General features: G+C 52.3%; 9 protein-coding genes across 9 annotated transcripts; 5 read left to right on the plus strand and 4 right to left on the minus strand.

Annotated features, from left to right (window-relative positions):
• Positions 1-428: 428 nt before the first annotated feature.
• Positions 429-623, plus strand: PtrM4_150500 (uncharacterized protein; the record flags this gene model as incomplete). The annotated part of the gene is made up of 1 exon (XM_066110059.1): positions 429-623. One exon carries the CDS (start codon positions 429-431, stop codon positions 621-623), a length of 195 nt encoding a protein of 64 aa, XP_065960042.1.
• A 1229-nt stretch (positions 624-1852) lies between these two features.
• Positions 1853-4372, plus strand: PtrM4_150510 (PTP2, Protein tyrosine phosphatase; the record flags this gene model as incomplete). The annotated part of the gene is made up of 2 exons (XM_001938513.2): positions 1853-3502; positions 3548-4372. 2 exons carry the CDS (start codon positions 1853-1855, stop codon positions 4370-4372), a joined length of 2475 nt encoding a protein of 824 aa, XP_001938548.2.
• Positions 4373-6481: 2109 nt separating this feature from the next.
• On the minus strand, positions 6482-7402 carry PtrM4_150520 (uncharacterized protein; the record flags this gene model as incomplete). Its single annotated transcript, XM_001938512.1, has 2 exons — positions 6482-7276; positions 7325-7402. 2 exons carry the CDS (start codon positions 7400-7402, stop codon positions 6482-6484), a joined length of 873 nt encoding a protein of 290 aa, XP_001938547.1.
• Positions 7403-8498: 1096 nt separating this feature from the next.
• On the plus strand, positions 8499-9739 carry PtrM4_150530 (AroG, 3-deoxy-D-arabino-heptulosonate 7-phosphate (DAHP) synthase; the record flags this gene model as incomplete). Its single annotated transcript, XM_001938511.1, has 3 exons — positions 8499-8565; positions 8625-9404; positions 9465-9739. The coding sequence occupies 3 exons, from the start codon at positions 8499-8501 to the stop codon at positions 9737-9739; spliced, it is 1122 nt and encodes a 373-aa protein (XP_001938546.1).
• Positions 9740-10128: 389 nt separating this feature from the next.
• Positions 10129-11032, minus strand: PtrM4_150540 (SMC-Nse1 multi-domain protein; the record flags this gene model as incomplete). The annotated part of the gene is made up of 3 exons (XM_066110060.1): positions 10129-10133; positions 10277-10819; positions 10882-11032. 3 exons carry the CDS (start codon positions 11030-11032, stop codon positions 10129-10131), a joined length of 699 nt encoding a protein of 232 aa, XP_065960043.1.
• Positions 11033-11543: 511 nt separating this feature from the next.
• Positions 11544-12210, minus strand: PtrM4_150550 (GOT1, Membrane protein involved in Golgi transport; the record flags this gene model as incomplete). The annotated part of the gene is made up of 5 exons (XM_001938509.2): positions 11544-11840; positions 11909-11924; positions 11976-12024; positions 12089-12115; positions 12180-12210. 5 exons carry the CDS (start codon positions 12208-12210, stop codon positions 11544-11546), a joined length of 420 nt encoding a protein of 139 aa, XP_001938544.2.
• A 762-nt stretch (positions 12211-12972) lies between these two features.
• On the minus strand, positions 12973-13524 carry PtrM4_150560 (YL1-C domain containing protein; the record flags this gene model as incomplete). The annotated part of the gene is made up of 1 exon (XM_001938508.1): positions 12973-13524. One exon carries the CDS (start codon positions 13522-13524, stop codon positions 12973-12975), a length of 552 nt encoding a protein of 183 aa, XP_001938543.1.
• A 352-nt stretch (positions 13525-13876) lies between these two features.
• Positions 13877-14259, plus strand: PtrM4_150570 (DASH complex subunit Dad4; the record flags this gene model as incomplete). The annotated part of the gene is made up of 4 exons (XM_066110061.1): positions 13877-13879; positions 13937-13993; positions 14048-14177; positions 14231-14259. 4 exons carry the CDS (start codon positions 13877-13879, stop codon positions 14257-14259), a joined length of 219 nt encoding a protein of 72 aa, XP_065960044.1.
• A 508-nt stretch (positions 14260-14767) lies between these two features.
• Positions 14768-17117, plus strand: PtrM4_150580 (actin; the record flags this gene model as incomplete). Its single annotated transcript, XM_001938506.2, has 3 exons — positions 14768-14936; positions 14991-15311; positions 15364-17117. 3 exons carry the CDS (start codon positions 14768-14770, stop codon positions 17115-17117), a joined length of 2244 nt encoding a protein of 747 aa, XP_001938541.1.
• Between the last annotated feature and the right edge of the window lie 480 nt (positions 17118-17597).

The following is a 17597-nucleotide window of genomic DNA, read 5'->3' on the forward strand; positions in this document are numbered from 1 at the left end:
TGGCGACGAAGTGAGGCGACGCATCCATGGTTTGCATGGTGCAGGTGTCGAGGTAGTGGTTCGTCGCGCTGTCAGGGCGTCAATCGGTCACACGGGCTCGGTGCTTTGGTCCGAGACGTAGGGCGTCATACTGTCGTGGTTGACGGGACTATTGACCCCACCTGGGCGCAGATTCGCCCTGACGTTTGATGCTTCTCAAGTACCGTTGTTGTTCGTTTTCTCGCGCAATTCCCAGTTGGGCATGGAGCTGCACCTCTCCAAAACCGGTGGGGGAGACATGAGCTCAGCTTGCTACGAATACAGGCCGAACAATATCCGCCACAGGGATCAAGCGGTGGGAAGCTGGCTGGTTTTCCAACGGCGGCTGACCTGACCATTCCGGCGTGACAAACTGGCGGTCTGGCTTTGGAGGCGCAAAAGCACGCATCATGGCAAAGTACAAGTACGGCTTTCGTGGACCGACCGAACCCCACCCGCTCAGACGTGTTTTTTTCCCTCGCACTCGCAGCGAAGAGGCCAGAGACGGCGCGTTTCTGGATAGGATGCGCATGGCAGAGTCTGGCCTGGACAGCGGCCGGGGCGCCGATCAACGTAAGGGTCCCCAAACAGCACTGGCGGCTTAGGCTGGGCGTGGGGCCTGTCGCGTAGTTTCAGAATCAGATGAGCAGCGTCTGGTCCATGACGCCTCGCCGGCATGGCAGCAGGTTTTTGGTGTCGTCGAAGAAAGGCCGCTGCGGTGTCGCGCTGGGTCATCTGGGCGCAGCGCGCGGGTACCAGGCTGGACCCCAGGCCAGCGTGATGCCTCGACTTTGATTATCTTTTGGCGGTGTCCCGCAGCCGTTGGCCAGAAGCGTCGACACTAGAGGGTGAATGTCGCCATAGACAGGGGCGCCGTCCAGCGATAGCCCTTTACAGCTGACAAGGCGGCCTTTGCATGAGATTGTCGGCCCCCAGCGCCAGCGCCAGCGTTGCCACATAGCCCCGTCGCCCGTGCCTTGAATTGTACACTTTCTCGATCTCTCTTAAGTCGCTCGATCGCCGATACACAAACCTCACAACCGTCCTCGATCTTCCGCCCTCCGCCGCCCCGTCTTCCTCCCCAGAAGCTGTCGCCTTCCGCTGCGCTTGTTCCGCCGTTCCTGGTCCCTTTTTTTTCAGCCCTACCGTACCCTAGTACCTTGTAGTCACGGGACCTGACAAGAGCTGTCCTCTCCCAAACTGCTCAGGAGCCAGACCCTGCGTCTATAGCAGCCAACGTATTTGCACCTGCCCTGAAGGTTGGACATAGTCGCTGAGCGAACACGCTCGCCGAGACGATCTTTGCCAATTGCGCCGCAGCCTTACAGAAGACGCACGTCTTGCAACACACTGTGCTTCGGCTAGATCCACGGCTGTGCCTGCGCATCGCCTGTTGCGCCTTTTAGGAAAGTCGGTTGCCTCCAGCCATACGTCATCGCTCAGCTCAACGGCAATCCCCACCAAACCAAACCAAACCCAGTCCCTTTGCTTCACGCACCAACCACTCCTGCGTCCGCTTCGACAAAAGTACCGCCGGCCTCATATCCAATCCATGCACCTACTTCCTACATCTTGACCAGAACCCCGTCCGTCGAGTCCACGCTTCCTCACGACGCGTGCGCACGCCACATCTCGACTTCTCCCCAGACCTCCCTCTCTCTTTCCTAATTCCTTGGTCCGAGACTTCCTCTTCCTCAACATGTCAACACCCACCCTGTCCCCAAGGCCCAGAGGCAGCTCCCACACGTCGTCTCGTCCGCGCGGTACTGGATCAACGCCCATGACTCGACCGAGCCTGCATCCGACGTCTGCCCTGCCTCCACTCACGCCCCGCATGAACGGCGTCGCAAAGACACCTAGCCATGTCGTCTCGCAGAAGCCAAAGGAGCCCTCGACACCATCGCCCAACTACTTTGGCCTGGCCGTCAGCAATACCGACCACTTCTCCTCCAGTGCTGCCCAGCACATTCGTGGCAACTGGAGCCCGCCTACGTCCAATGTGCGCTCTACAGCCGCCGCATCGCCTAGGATAATACCTGTGGAGCAAAACCCTGAATTTGAGCAATTTAGGAAACAATCGGAAAACAACCGGGCTTTCGCCCTGGGCAGTTTCGACTTTGCCTCGCCGGGTCTCAAGGCTTCCTCCAAAAGCCCTTTCTTCGCCAACATGGAGCCCAGATTATCGCCCTCCTCACAATCAATGCCACCGCCGGACAGATGCAGCGACAAGAGTGACTCGAGCGATGAACAAGGACTGGCATGCAAGCCACGTTCGCCTAAACGCATGCTGTCGACCGAAAACGGCGTCTTTCCTGACCGACCACGACGCAATTCACCAGCAAGTTTTGAAGGAACCGGACGCTCAGATGCGCTTGCACAGTTCGCTGAGCCTCGCGTTCCACGCCCATCATTGCCCTCGAAAAAGTCTCATCTACATCACTTGTCCATTTCAAATCAACGTGCTGAGACACTTCCCGCACACTTTGAGGAACAGACCAACACAAGCGGCCCCACCATGGTTACTGCCCAGCACATTGTCAATATATTACAGTCTTCAATCGAAGAGGTCCTTCTCCTCGATCTCCGCGTCTCAACACAGTATGCCAAAGCCCGCATAACAGGCGCATTGAGTCTCTGCATCCCCACGACGCTGCTCAAAAGACCGTCTTTCAATGTCCAGAAACTGGCCGAAACGTTCAAAGAGGACGAACAAAGGGACAAGTTTGAACGATGGAGGAGCAGCAAACACATCATAGTATATGACGCCAACTCGTCGCAGATGAAGGACGCTACAACTTGCATCAACACTTTGAAAAAGTTCACAAACGAGGGTTGGTCAGGTGGTACCTTTATAATCCGCGGAGGCTTCCAAGAGTTTGCTGAAAAGTTCCCTGCCTGGGTCACACACCCAAGCTCGGCAAGCCCAACGTCCGGTACTGCTGCTCTGAGCCTCAACTCCGACCTGCCTTCTGTTGCCCCAGTCATTGGCGGTTGCCCTATGCCCGCAACGCAAAACGCCGCCAATCCCTTCTTCGGTAATATCCGTCAAAACATGGATCTCATTGGTGGTGTTGGTCAAATGCCCGTCAAGCTACCAGCAGGTATGACCCAATCGGTCGAAGACGATCTCCCCCGATGGCTTCAGACAGCATCCGAGGAGCAGGACAAGGGCAAGACTGTCGCCGAACGCTTTTTGCAGATTGAAAAACGCGAACAAAAGCGCATGCAAAAAGCCTTGTCTGGTGAAGTCGTCTACGACGCTCCAGTGACTTCTGGGGGCACCGCCCAACACATCCAGATTGCAGGTATCGAAAAGGGTTCAAAGAACCGCTACAACAACATCTGGCCCTACGAGCACACACGTGTCAAGCTTGAGGGAGTTGCCGAGGGCAGCTGTGACTATGTCAATGCCAACCACGTCCAGGCCGCTTATTCAAACAAGCGTTACATTGCAACGCAGGGACCAATACCGGCTACCTTCAAGGTGGGTTACTCACATCAAATGCATAGGCATTACTAACTTTAGCAGGACTTCTGGAACGTTGTTTGGCAACAAGATGTCCGCGTCATCGTCATGCTCACCGCTGAGCAAGAAGGTGGACAGGTCAAGGCGCACAACTACTGGTCGGAGAAGCAATATGGGCACCTGCACCTTAACAAGCTTGGCGAGCGCCGCGCCTCTCTGGAACCGTCGAAGATTTACCGCCACAGGGAGCAGTCAAGGCCTACCATGGGCCAGCGCAGGTCCACTAACCCACCAAGACTTGCCAATTTCACAAAGGAGGCATCTACCGGCCCCCCGAACCAGGAGCAGCCCTACGTTGTTGTGCGCAAGTTTACGCTCTCCAACGACGAGGAACCTTTTGCAAGGATGCGCGAAATCACCCAACTCCAATACTCGCACTGGCCTGATTTTGGTGCGCCAGCGCATCCCACCCACCTGCTCGGTTTGATCGAGCAGACTGATGCCGTTGTTCGTTCTGTCAACGGCGGCTCACCCTCGCAGCCTGACCCACCCAACAGCCGCCCGATCATAGTGCACTGCTCTGCTGGATGTGGACGTACCGGTACATTCTGTACAGTAGACTCTGTTTTGGACATGCTCAAGCGACAACGCCAAGCTCGCCATGCTCGGCAGACGACTCCAATGGACACGGATTCCAACGACCAGCTATCCAAGAACGAACGAGACGAAAACAGCTGGGTGAACAATGAAGACATTGACCTAATTGCCAAGACGGTTGAAGACTTCCGTCTCCAGCGTTTAAGCATGGTGCAAAGTCTGCGTCAATTTGTTCTTTGCTACGAGAGTGTCATGGAGTGGTTGGTTGAGCAGCACCCCAAGTCTGCCTAGAAGGCAGAATCGCCTCGTGTCATTTACTCCTGCGACGGGAACTCTTCTGTTCCCGCAATCATGATATGGAAATGAGAACTACGAAAATTTGTTTAATGGTTAAACGGACTTGCTGGTTTGGACTGGACTGAACTGGAATCGTTCAACTGCATCAATGGGTCTGGAATCGGAACTGGAACTGGGACTGGGTGCACAGGGACGGCGCTACTTCTTCTTCTTCTACTACTACTACTTTTACTACTACTATACGCATTCTTGAAGCGCGGAAGGGGTGTTTTTTTCACACAAAGATGCTTCATTGGGATGGCGTTGAAAGCATCTTGTTCATATGGATGCTTTGCTGCATCATCTTTTCATTCATGCAATAGTTTCTTCTTCTTCTTCTTCCTTTATTTGTAACCCTTCTTCTTCGTTGGATTAGAGAAGTACACGGCTTGTTTTATATCTTGCATTGGGTAGGCGTAGCGTGTGTATGGAGTGGCGTATGGTTTTTCCGTAATGGGCAAATGGGTATGGGTCTAGCATAACGGGGTTGGGCCTATGGCGGGTCGAAAAGAGTATAGGGTAGATATATGGGTAATTTTATCCTTGTGTTCTCTCTTCACTTGATTCGTCTCTTGCATGTTATGTTATGTTGATTGGGAAAATGTGTGTGTGGGGTGAAAGATTAGTAGTGTGTTGAGCGCAGGGTACTTAGGTAACCAAGGCTAATGAGTTTATAACCCTATAAACGTTCACTTCATCCGACCCCGTTCTCGTTGTCGGTTCCCGCTCCCTCCCTCCCTTTTGCCCTTACGCTTGTTTCCTCGCACCCTCGCACCCTCCCGCAATCTTCTAGCTTACAGTCCCTACCTACCTACCCATACCACCTACCCGCCCACTTCTATTTCTATTTCCATCCTCCACTTCCATTTCCATTTCCCGCCTTTTCTACCCGCCTTGCCTAGTCAAGATGCCCGGCCCACGTTTCACCCTTACCCCCCTCCCCCCTGGGAAAGCAGAAACTGGAAACTCGCAAAAGCCTAAAAGCACCCTGTTTCGTTTCACGGGGTAAATACCAAGGCAAGGAGAGGGAGGATGCGGCAGTTTCAGCACTTGCTTACTTACTTACCGCACTTACTCACTTTACCCTTGCTTTCTTCTGACCTTTTTCTGCTTTGCTTTTCCCGCATCGTCGCACTCCTGCATGAGATGAGATGACATGGTAAGGTAAGGTAAATGGCATGCTGAAAAAGCAAGACGTCATGGTAATGTGGCGCGGAGGTACATGGGGGAAGTCTAGATTTGGGATCTGGGATTGGGATTTGGATGGCGAGCGTTTGCTTTTTTGGGATTGGGGTGGTGGTGGTGGTGGTGGTTAGCGGTGAGGTGGGTGGCAGGGTTGGGCTTGGTGTGTAGTGTAGGTACTAACTAGGGGGGACTGGAGCTTGGGACTTCGCCGCGTTGGAGACGGCGTGCTGGGCGGTGGTTAGGGGCTAAGTAGGAAGGAAGCTTGGGAGCTTTGAAAAGCGCCGGAGTGGTGAGTGTTGAACAAATTCTTGTTTGTGGTGGTTCGCTTGGGTTGAAGGAATCTAGCGATACCTGCATGGTTCACCGGTGAAGATGGGTGGCTGGGAAGATGCGTGATCTGACTGCCTCGGGTGGTTGGTTCGCTCACAAACTGCATGTGGGATTACGATGATTAGATGGATAAATAGCCTTTGTAGTTGTAGTTATAATATAAACTAAAACATTGGATAACGATGCAGGAATAGCGTTGCTGCGTCCGTCCAGGAACAAGTCCATGTACACCTCAAGTAACCCCCGTTGAATATCCCGGGATATCAGATACCACCAAAGAAATACCCGCATTCGACGCCTGGAAACCTAGCCCAAATAACGCCGCTATGCTTGCGTTCAAGGTAAAAACCTGTTGAATCGCCAATATATTAGGAAACCGCATGATAACTGATACCCATGGACATGCTCAAACTCCAGTAACAAAAACACATTCAGTAATCATAAACCCCCCCAGTCCTCGTCATAGACTGTTTCCTGTGCCACCCCGTCCCATTCCGTGCGTTCGTTCGTTCATGACCAATAACAACCCTAGTTAAAAGAAACCCCGGCCTACGGAAGATAGTGCGAATAATGCCCTGGAACCCTCTGTCTACACTTTTCACAATCATCACGATATCCCATGCTAAACCTCCCCATTCCCGTCAACGCGCCGCTTCGTTTGCGTGTGCGAGGCGTAATGGGCGGTACGAGGTTGGACGACTCCTCCGTCTCCATGTAGTCGTGCGAAACACTAAGTCGCGAGAGTTGGGATTGAGTGAGAGCCGTAGGGGTATCTGGAATGTCGTCATCTTCACTAATAGGCGAGGGCATGCGTCTGCTTCGGTCTTCCTCCTTTTCTTGCCGTGATGATTTCCAGGTTGGAGGCGGTGCTTGCATCGAGGGGTCGGATGTGCGAAGTCCGCCTGCTGAGCCGCTCATGGGGTAACCCAAGCCATTCATGCCTCCGCGCTTAAAGGTGGCGTGTATTGGGGTTGGGAGACGGCCGTTGCTGGGAGAGGGTTCCGAGTTGAAGAGAGACGATTGCAGCATGGCTGGTCGCATGAAGCTGTTGGTGGATGAATATAATGCGGGTGACTCTGGCGGCTGGCTCCGGACGTCAAAGTCGTCTTCATCCATGTCCATGTCGTAGTCCATATTACTTGACTCTCTTGATAAGCAGACTGGCCCGCCCGAAACTGAATCTGGTGATTGTGCTCCGCCGTAGTCTGATTTGGCTGGTGTCATGGATCGAATGTCGGTAAACAGCCTAGGCGGAGAGGGCGAAGGCCGGTGAGGAAACGTCGCAGGTGATTGGAAGCGGAATTGTCCGTAGTTTGCTTGTTCGCTACATACTGGGCGGGCTTTCTACACTACCGTTAGCCAGATGTTTCGATATATACCCATACAACGTACCTTGATATACCTGTCTTCATCAATCTCAGAATCCGAGTCGTCGTCGCGGCCGCGCTTCCTGACCGTCATCTGAAACATGGTTGGGGTCGAGAAATAGGTGGTCCGGCTTGCAGTCCTAACGGGGTCCAGACGGGATGCGAAGTGGGGGAGCGGCGGTTCTTGTAGCGAACAGAGAGATTGGAGGCGATAGCGTTGAAGGATCGAGACTGCGATCAAAGTGCCTAGCACATATGTTTTGAAGCACGCGGGCGAGGGGTAGATATGACTATTAGGGGCGGCTGCGCGGTTTCAGGTCGCATGAAAAGAACCCCGGTCGGTAGAGTGGAGTCGCGCGCCTCTACTTGTCGAGCGATCGTGTGGGGGGGAGACCCTTTGAGCGTCGGGAAGTGCGAGGCCCGTAGCTGGGATTCAGCGGCCGGGTGGGCGTGATGGCAGTCGCGATGTTGTTGTTTACACGGGCGTGGCGGAGTAAGTGAATAGGAAGGAGAGGCCAGCTCGAGGATTCCCTGGAACCCTGCCTGATCATCACGTGGGCCACGTATATGCATGTCCAAGGAGGACGGAGGTGCTTTTGACCTGTCTGCTGTGGTCGCGGGGAGCCACAGAGGCGTCTTTGTGTAGCTACATGGCGAGCTGGGCAAAGGGAGCGTGAGATGTCTGGTCGCCCCGAGGGGTTGCTGTTGGTTTATCGTCAAGCATGGAGAAAGGCGGCACGGGTCATTTGGGTCATTTTGGTCAATGAGAGCGCATTCTTTGGTCTCTTACACGCAGGGTCGTCCTCGCCCGGCGTCACCGTCTCCAGTACGCAGCCAACAGGGCGAGGGCATTTAGCAATTTGATGCATCCAAGCTTGGCGGCGCAGGTGCATCTGCAGTATCGATAACCAACTAAGTAAGTTTAAATGACGAGCCAGGAGGAACCAGTGCCCCACCATTCACAAGTCACGAAATATTTCGAACATATGACTGTATTAGCCAACGCGCTTTGACTGTCGTACCGCACTTTACTTGCGCCGCCGACACCGGACCTAGTCTGTGCCACTGGAATATCCCGCATCTGGTGTGCTAAGACTGTAAGAGTGAGTCAAAAGTGAGTCAAATAGTTTGTACGTGCAAAACAAAGCATCCTAACATACACAAAGAAAACTTCAAATACACACACACACGCTCGTAACATGGCCCCCTCAGCAGACCCTCCGGCTCAAATGTCTGCCAACGACTCCCCCAGTGACGACGTGCGCGGTACATTCCACCCCTCCGCCGACCATTCTAACCACGACCAAACTAATCCCACCATGTAGTCCTGGGCTACGACCCTTTGATCCCACCGCAACTCCTCGCATCCGAGATTCCCATTCCCGCACACGCCGAAAAGACGGTTCTGCAAGGCCGCAAGGACGCGGCCAGCATCATCACGCAAAAAGATGACCGTCTCCTCGTCATGGTCGGCCCTTGCTCGCTGCACGACCCAGAGCAAGCGCTCGAGTACTGCCAGCGCCTCAAGGCCCTCGCCGACAAGCTGCAAGACAACCTCTGCATCATTATGCGTGCCTACCTAGAGAAGCCGCGCACAACCGTCGGCTGGAAGGGTCTCATCAACGACCCGGACATTGACGAGAGCTTCAAGATCAACAAGGGTCTAAGGGTATCCCGCAAGTTGTTTGTAGACCTTACATCGGCTGGTATGCCTATTGCCTCTGAGATGCTCGATACAATCTCCCCGCAATTCCTCGCGGACCTCATCTCGCTCGGCGCTATTGGCGCACGCACAACAGAGTCGCAACTGCATCGTGAACTTGCGTCCGGTCTCTCTTTCCCCATTGGTTTCAAGAACGGGACCGACGGTGGTCTGACAGTCGCCGTCGATGCGATTGGCGCTGCGGCTGCAAAGCACCATTTTCTCGGTGTCACCAAGCAGGGCCTCGCCGCCATCACCCGAACAGCAGGTAACGAGCACTGCTTTGTCATTCTGCGCGGAGGAACAAAGGGCACAAACTACGACAAGGACAGTATCAAGGCGGCACGCGAGGCGTTGAAGAAGAAGGGTCTTCCGGAGGTTATGATGGTGGATTGCTCGCACGGTATGTCCCCATTTCCAGAAACCATACCCTAGCAACGAGTATAAACTAACACTACAACAGGCAACTCCAACAAAAACCACCGCAACCAACCTCTCGTCGCAAAAGACATTGCCGACCAGATCCGCAACGGCGAAACCGGCATCGTCGGCGTCATGATCGAGTCAAACATCAACGAGGGAAACCAAAAGGTGCCACCAGAGGGCCCCAGCGGCCTCAAGAAGGGCGTCTCCATCACCGATGCTTGCATCGACTGGGAGACGACTGTTGACACGCTTGAGAACCTTTCCGCGGCTGTAGCAGAGAGGAGGGCGAACAAGGCGTCTAATGGTGCGTAGGGCAACGACTTGTATGTGTGTGTATAGATTATGATGATGAGGGTATTTGGCTAGGCGTTTTGCTTCGTTGACGAAAACATAAAAGTTTACAGAATGAAAAAAGAGATGGGGTTGATGAGTCTTGATGTTGGGTCATGTATCAAGGAAATACATGAATGGGACTCAACCCTCTAAAATCAAACGTTTTCTCTCTACTTTGTACAGTGACATCTTTCTACATTGATTGAGACTTTTCAGCATACCGGGTATATCCTTAACCAACCAAACCCAACCCCTACTCCTTCTCTCCGTCCTCCTCCTCCTGCGCCATCAAACTCCCCCTCCCCCTCCCTCCCCCTCTCACCGCATCTGCCCTCTCTCCCACAAAAACATTCCCCCCACACTCCGTCTTACACTTCGGACACAGCCTCTCCCTGCCCCCTCTCCCCCTATAAAACGCATTCGCACACGCATCATGCCACCTAACCCCACACTCCTTCTCATTACACCTTATCCCCACCGTCACAATCTCCTTGCAACCATGACAATCGCGTATACGCTGCGTATCTTCATCGTTGTACGTTTCCTTGAGGTAGGAGCGTAGTTCGATCAGGGAGCGGGGGGCCAGTGTATAATACCCTTTTTGCGACTTCGAAAAGAAAGAGCTCGTGACAAGACGGTGGAGAATATCTTCTGCCTCTTGCATCGAAAGACCTGCATCGGGGGTTATTTGGTCTTCTCCCCCTTCTTCTGCGACTGTAGCGGCGCTCTGCCGGGGCCTCCGCGGTGGACGCGCGAGGTTCGCAGCTTGAACTTGCGATACAGCCATGACTTCACGGATAGGCGTGTTATTCGTGTCGAACATGAAATCCAAAAGACGGCGTATGTATGCTATTTCCGTGGGGGAGAAGCGCGTGGCTTGTTGGGTTAGGGGGTCGCTGGCGTTGTTGACGAGGGCGTAGTGCAGGATTGGTTTGGGGGTTTGGTCTTTGGCCCACCGGATTTCGTAGTCGAGGGGGAGGAGCTTGGCGTTTATTGTTTGGAGGGTCGAGGTTAGGAAGGGGAGGGTTATGTCGGCTGCTGTCCAGGGGCGGTTGGGGTCTGTTTGGGGTTTTGTGTTAGTGGGGGTTGGGAGGGGAGGGGAGGGGGAGGTGGAGGCGCACTGGAGGCTGTTACTATGTTTGCGAGGATTGGCTTTATTTCGTCTAGGGTGAGGATGCCGTGGGTTTGGAAGGCTTGGAGGAATGCGCGGTGGATCCATGTGTAGGATTCATCTTCAGGTTGGCGCACGAATGAAGATTCTCTGCGTGACATGTTTTGGGGTGTGTCTGTGTGTTTGTGGTGTTGATGTGGTGTGGGAGGGTACAGAGGGCGCGGGGAAATTGTAGAACGCGAGAACGCGAAAGCACGTGAGTGCTTGGGTGCATGTGTTACAATCGTCTTCGATAGGCCAACACAACGTAGACGACTGTATTTCAAGAGAGATGTACATTTCAATGTCGATTAGATGACAATAATAGAGTACGCAATTAGTCCAGCAGTTTAGAGCCAATTGGATGATTTCACTGCTGGCAGAGGATATCCCCCATATTACTTGGAGCATACAAGCCATGACATACGCCACAAGGTATGAGCGTGAAATGTACTCAATAATAACGCCATCAGTAGCCTGTATGAACATAACTCAAACGCCCGCAAAAGCTTCGCATCATCCTCTCATTGCAGGCCAGTGCCGTCCAACAACGCCTACATATAATACATCATCGCATCATTCCACATACCCTTACGTCCTCAACTGCAGAGCCCTCACGCTTCTGCCCTTTCTCTATACAGGCATATCCGCATTCCGCCTCGCCCCACTTATCGTCTCCAACGCCTTTGCAATATACGGCCCAACCACGGGCACATTACTAACGAAGCCCGCAATCGTCGCCAAAAAGTCTCCAAACAGCACCAGTATACCGTACAGCTCGATTACGAAGCCGATGAAAGCCCAGCGCATGAGGATAAGCGATATACCCGCGACAAAGGCAAGCGTGCCCTTCCATTTCTGTTTGCGGGCGAAGAAGGCGACAGTCTTTGTGGTGCCGATGATGAGCGTGAGGCCGATTAGGAAGAGTATCTGCGGGGAGTGTTAAAGAAAGTTCATGGTCGAGGTGGGGGAGGGGGTTCGAGGGAGGGTCGGCGTACATTTCCCATTGCGAGCCTGGATCGTGTTAGTGAGAGATGGGGTGTAGAAAGTAGCAGAGAAACATACATTGCACGATCAAAAAACATCATGACACCGCCCATGAGAAAGAGTCCGCCTATCCGTACTGTCAATCTTCCGTCGCATAACCGGCGCATGAGTGGTAGAGGGTGCGTACCTACCCCCTGAGCAGAAGGCGACCCCAATCTCTATTCACATGTTAGCAGATATCCTGCAGAAGCGTTCCGAATCCTGCATGTCTGTGCAACTCACTCTGGGTATCTGAAAGCCACATTGTCGGCATTTTGAGGGTTGTGGATGTGTGTAGTAACGCAGCGTGCAAGGTAGTAAAGGGATGAAGAATCGAAAAGGCAAGATGCAGGTTACTATGGCAAAAGTGGTGCCTAGTTTCAATGCAAATCTGGCATCAACGTGTTACCCTTCCTTTCTTGTCTCGTGTCCCTTTGGTGAGAGTTGAGACGCGCGCGCTCAATGAACGGTCGGGCCGAAGCTTACCCCTGCTAGCGTACGTGTTCCTGCGGGTAGTGGCATAAATTTCTGGCTGCTGCAGCCTTCCTTTTACCTACCTTGTCATCTCTCGATATCATCGCAAAGCAGACGCCGACTAATTGAGCAATTAATGTATTGTTCTCTGCTTAGCTAAGATGACGCATATATCAATAATCATGTAGGCACCGCCTTGACGACAGTATGCTTCAAGCTGCTGTAACTAGGAATCCTCCCTCGAGGTCCTGGTATACCGTCTCATGGGCGCAGAAGAAGTCTTGACCACGATTAAGCCGGAGCGCCTCCTTGAGCCATGTGTTGAAAGACGTGTGGTGGGTGGAGTGAAGCTTGACTTTGGTGATCATACATATAAGTCCATCTGCAGAGTAGTGTGCTGACCTGTTCGGTCCAACGCCGTGAACCATGTCTGCGCAGATACGTGCCAACGAATGATTCCATGCCAGCGTTGCTTGTGTAGATTCACGATATGTCTTGTGCTAATAGTACAACTTGCCACATCCATGAAGGAGCTGTGATAGTTGCCAATGTAAAACCAGCCTCATTTAAGGACTGTATGTGCGCCTCGCGCAGCCAGGTAGCCCTCGGAGACATTCTGTGGCATTGTTCGAATACCTCCAAACACCTCCTTGTTGTGATATCTCAGGCGCGTCTTGGGGTCCGTGTATGGCGCGGGAAGGCCGGTGATGTCGCAGTACTTCTTCTGACTGCTAGGGTGGAAGCTCGGCGCAGATTCGATATTTGTGTATGTAGGCGCAGGACCCGTCACGTTTCCTCCTGTAGTTCTGCCGTTCTTCTCAAGTACTAGAGTGCTCAGGCTCTGGGCTGCTTGCGCGATGTTGGGTGTGCGTCCAGCTGGTGTAGTGCCTTCTGCCACTACAGCGGGTGTCGATATACCGCTGTTGTTCTGTGTAGCCATAACTGAAGCTTCTTTACGCGATGCTTCTCCCAGGATTTGCTTGAGGTTCTTGTTGCGGCGCTGCGGTGGCTTCCAGTTTGGGTTTCGGAAGGGCTTGGGGACTGCATAGATGTCGAGCTTGTCCAACAGCGCTTGGTGTGTCTTTTCGTCCGAGGCAGTTGTCAAGGGCGCCATCGTGGACTGATTTCAAGATGAGGAAGTTGTGGAGATGGGCCGAGGTTTGATCGTAGTGCCGTTTCGTCGCGTGTCTCTGTAGTCTCTCGGTTTAATTCACGTGTGGTGTTGGTATTTGCGTTTAGACGTAAAATCGCAAGTCGCGAATCTCGGATATCTCTTGTGGATGGGAGTGTGGTGTAAACGCTCAAGAGTGTTAATGTCGATGTTGGTGTAGAGACGGAGCTTGGCCAGAGGTGGAGCTCTCCCGCGCGACCTGCATGCTGCATCGATGCTTACACTAACTGCTTTGATCTTCCCCACCAGACAACTCGAACGCGTACAGCCAAAGTGACACCCCAAAGTGGCAAACATGGTAAGACAGCATGATATTCATGTATCTCTTGGATTATATCCCTAATTGTATACCCAGGAAAGCCCACACGAGCATCAACAGAGCCAATTGCTCTCGCGCATCATCGTCAACGTTGTCAGTCATATCAAACATACAAACATGAGATACGGACTACTAACTCTTGTACAGGAAAAACTGAACGAAGCCATTGTCATGCTGAACAAGAATCTCCAAGAAATCAACATCCAGAACATGGATACAGAGCTTGTGGCTCAGATGTTCAAGAACTACCAGTCCAATGTTCTGTTCCACCTAGAAGGTACATACAAAGTCATTCTTGTACATTGCATGAGCATGACTAATGATCCATAGCAACAAATGGTCTCAAGGATCCTGCGTGAGCATATTCATGGGCTCTAGATGTGCAGGCTTAAGTTCCTTCCGTACATGGAATAGAAGAATACAAATTAACGAGTATTCAACATTCAAAAACTATTATGGCGAAAAATTACAATTTGGATAACTACCTGAATAATGAGATGTGATATTCCTATGTTTTTGCCAGCACCTGGGTAACATGAAACACTTGACAGTATGGGTAAAGTCCGTTAATCCTCTGGATTTTGCAATTGAACAAACACAATATGTAAAGTAGCTGATGATACGTGTTCAGCTGAAAAACGGTGAAGATTGGGCCAGGGACATGCTCTAGTTATTCGTTACCAAGTACAGAGCTCAACGCGCAGGCGGGCGAGGACTCGGACCACCGAGCTCACGACATTACAACCACTATGCATGTCGCGCAACTTCAACACCAATCGCGCTAGCCAAGCACATACGCCACGTCTTCAGGCCACGAAATGAAATAAACCCCGGCTATAGACTTCTTCCTTTATCCACCTCACAACTATGGCTCCCTCTGCCATCGACGAGGTGCCACAAACCCCAGGGCGCAACCCTCCCAAACCTCCGCCCAAGCTATGGAGCGTGTCGGAACCGCCGTTCGAAGGCTTCAGGGCCGTCGACAAGGACGGTTGGGCGCAAAGTAACAGCGAAACCGCAATAGTCATCGATAATGGTACTGCTCGAAATATGTTGCTATCAATCTCCTATACCAACTAACACATTGTAGGCTCTTCAGCAGTTCGCGCAGGATGGTCTTTCGACTCGAAGCCTCGATTATCCGTGTTGCCCAACATGGCCAGGTATCGCGACCGCAAGCTCAACCGCACCTTTACCTTTATCGGATCAGATGTCTATGCCGACGGTACCGCACGAGGACAATCCAAGCCCGTTTATGAGCCGGGCAGCAACATTGTCAACAACTGGGACGTCATGGAGGGTGTGCTAGACTACTGCTTTGTCAAAATGGGTGTGGATGGTCAATCAGGGCGCATAGACCGGCCCATTGTCATGACAGAGCCCATTGCAAACTTGGGCTATTCAAGAAAGAGTGCGTAGCAGTATGCGCATATAACTTGGTTCCGCTAACGTATATGCTTTAGCCATGTCGGAAATTCTGTTCGAGTGCTACGGCGCACCATCCGTCGCATACGGCATCGACTCGCTCTTCTCCTACTCCTACAACGGCGGTCGCAGCGGTCTAGTCATGGATTCATCGTATACCTCTACCCACGTCATTCCCGTTGTAAACTCGAAGCCGCTATTATCACAAACCACTCGTCTCAACTGGGGTCGCTTCCAGTCTGCACAATACCTGCTAAAGCTCTTGAGGCTCAAGTACCCGACATTCCCTGGTAAGATAAGCGACAACCAGGCCGAGGATCTCGTTCGCGAACACTGCTATGTATCGCAAGACTACGAGACCGATCTCAGCCACTACCTGGACTGGACGGGGCTTGAGGACCGAGACCACACAGTTCAGTTTCCCTATACGGAGCAGATTGTAGTGCAAAAGACGGAGGAGGAGCTCGCTGCAGCAGCAGAGAAGCGTAAAGAGAGCGGTCGAAGACTACAAGCTCAGGCTGCAAAGATGCGTTTGGAGAAGCTGAAGAAGAAGGAAGAGGAATTGGAGTGGTGCATACAATTGCAGGGCCAGCTTGAAGAGATTACTACAAAGAAGGAGAAGGCGCGGGTACTCGAATCGAATGACTTTGACGATGAGAACCAACTCAACAAGCGCGTCAAGGAACTCGAATTTGCCATTAAGAAAGCTCGAAATAAGGATCTAGGCGAGGTAGAAGAGGAGCAAGTTGAAGTGCCCACTTTCCCGCTCCTCGACACTCCAGACGACCAGCTTGACGAAGAAGGCATCAAGCAGAAGCGACAGCAGCGTCTGATGAAATCCAACTACGATGCCCGGCAGCGCGCAAAGGTCGAGAAGGAAAAAGAAAAGGCACGGCTCGCAGAAGAACAGCGGCTCGATGATGAGCGGAGAGAAACAGACCCTCAAGGCTGGATAGACGAGCGCCGCATAGCCCGCCAAGCCATCATCCAGAAGATGAAGGACCGCGAGCGACTCAAAGCCGAACTAGGAAACCGCAAATCTCTCGCCAACCAAATGCGCATGAAGTCAATCGCAAACCTTGCATCAGATGCGCCTACCAAGAAAAGGCGGCGAGGAGGTGGAGACGATGATACCTTTGGTGCTGACGATGCCGACTGGGGCGTCTACCGCACCATCGCCACGGGCGAAGGTTCTGATGACGAAGAAGAAGAAGATCTCTCCAAGAACCTCAAAGAGATTGAGTCCCAACTTCTCAAGCACGACCCCAACTTCACCGAAGAATCAACGCGCGAAGCCCAAACAGACTGGACCAAGAGCATTCTCCACGCCTTCCTCCACGGCCCCTACCCCTTCGACTCTGAATCCCAAAGGGAAATCAACCAAATCCACCTCAACGTCGAACGTATCCGCGTTCCAGAAGTCGTCTTCCAACCCACCATTGCCGGTCTCGACCAGGCAGGAATCGTGGAAATTGCATCAAACATTCTCACCGAACGCCTGGCTGAATCACCCCACCGTGACGATATACTCAAAGACATATTCCTTACCGGTGGCAACACAATGTTCGAGGGTTTTGAAGACCGACTGAGAGCAGAGCTACGCGCTGTGCTGCCTGCCGAACAAACGATCCAGGTTAGGAGGGCAAAGGACTGCGTGCTGGATGCTTGGAAGGGCGCAGCGCAGTGGGCGAACAGGAAGGAAGCGAAGAGGGACTTTGTGACGAGGCAGGAGTTCTTGGAGAAGGGGGCTGAGTATATCAAGGAGCACGATTTGGGTAATGCTACATACTAGGGAGGGGTGGTTTGTATGGATATTGAAGGTTTGACTCATTATTGATCAGGGATTGTAGTATTAGTATTCTATTAGGCTGAATAGGCGTTTTCATTTGCTTAAAGAAGTAGGTTAGCTTTCAATGGTCCCTATAAATGGGGTTTACTTGTGTTCTTGGACTGCGATGTAGATTGTGTGACAAACGTGGGTGTCTAACTGTATTGTTTAGCTTTGGAGAGACGAAAGAGTGCTTAAAGAAAGAGTGCATTGAGACGTCATGTTGGGAGCGTTGACAACCCCCAATATCATGCAGTCGAAGTAGTAAGTAAGATTGGCCTTGAATGCCCAGGTTTGCATCAAGCTGTGTTAGTTTAGGACATTGTTGAACAGTATAATAATACTAAGTAAGTATAGATCCTCTCTCTCTACCACACTTCGTATCCAACGTGGAAGATATCGACAGTTCTCGTTATTCATATGCCGCTGTTATTATACTCTTCT

Source organism: Pyrenophora tritici-repentis, chromosome 9, assembly GCF_003171515.1.
Source record: "Pyrenophora tritici-repentis strain M4 chromosome 9, whole genome shotgun sequence".
Lineage (NCBI taxonomy): Eukaryota > Fungi > Ascomycota > Dothideomycetes > Pleosporales > Pleosporaceae > Pyrenophora > Pyrenophora tritici-repentis.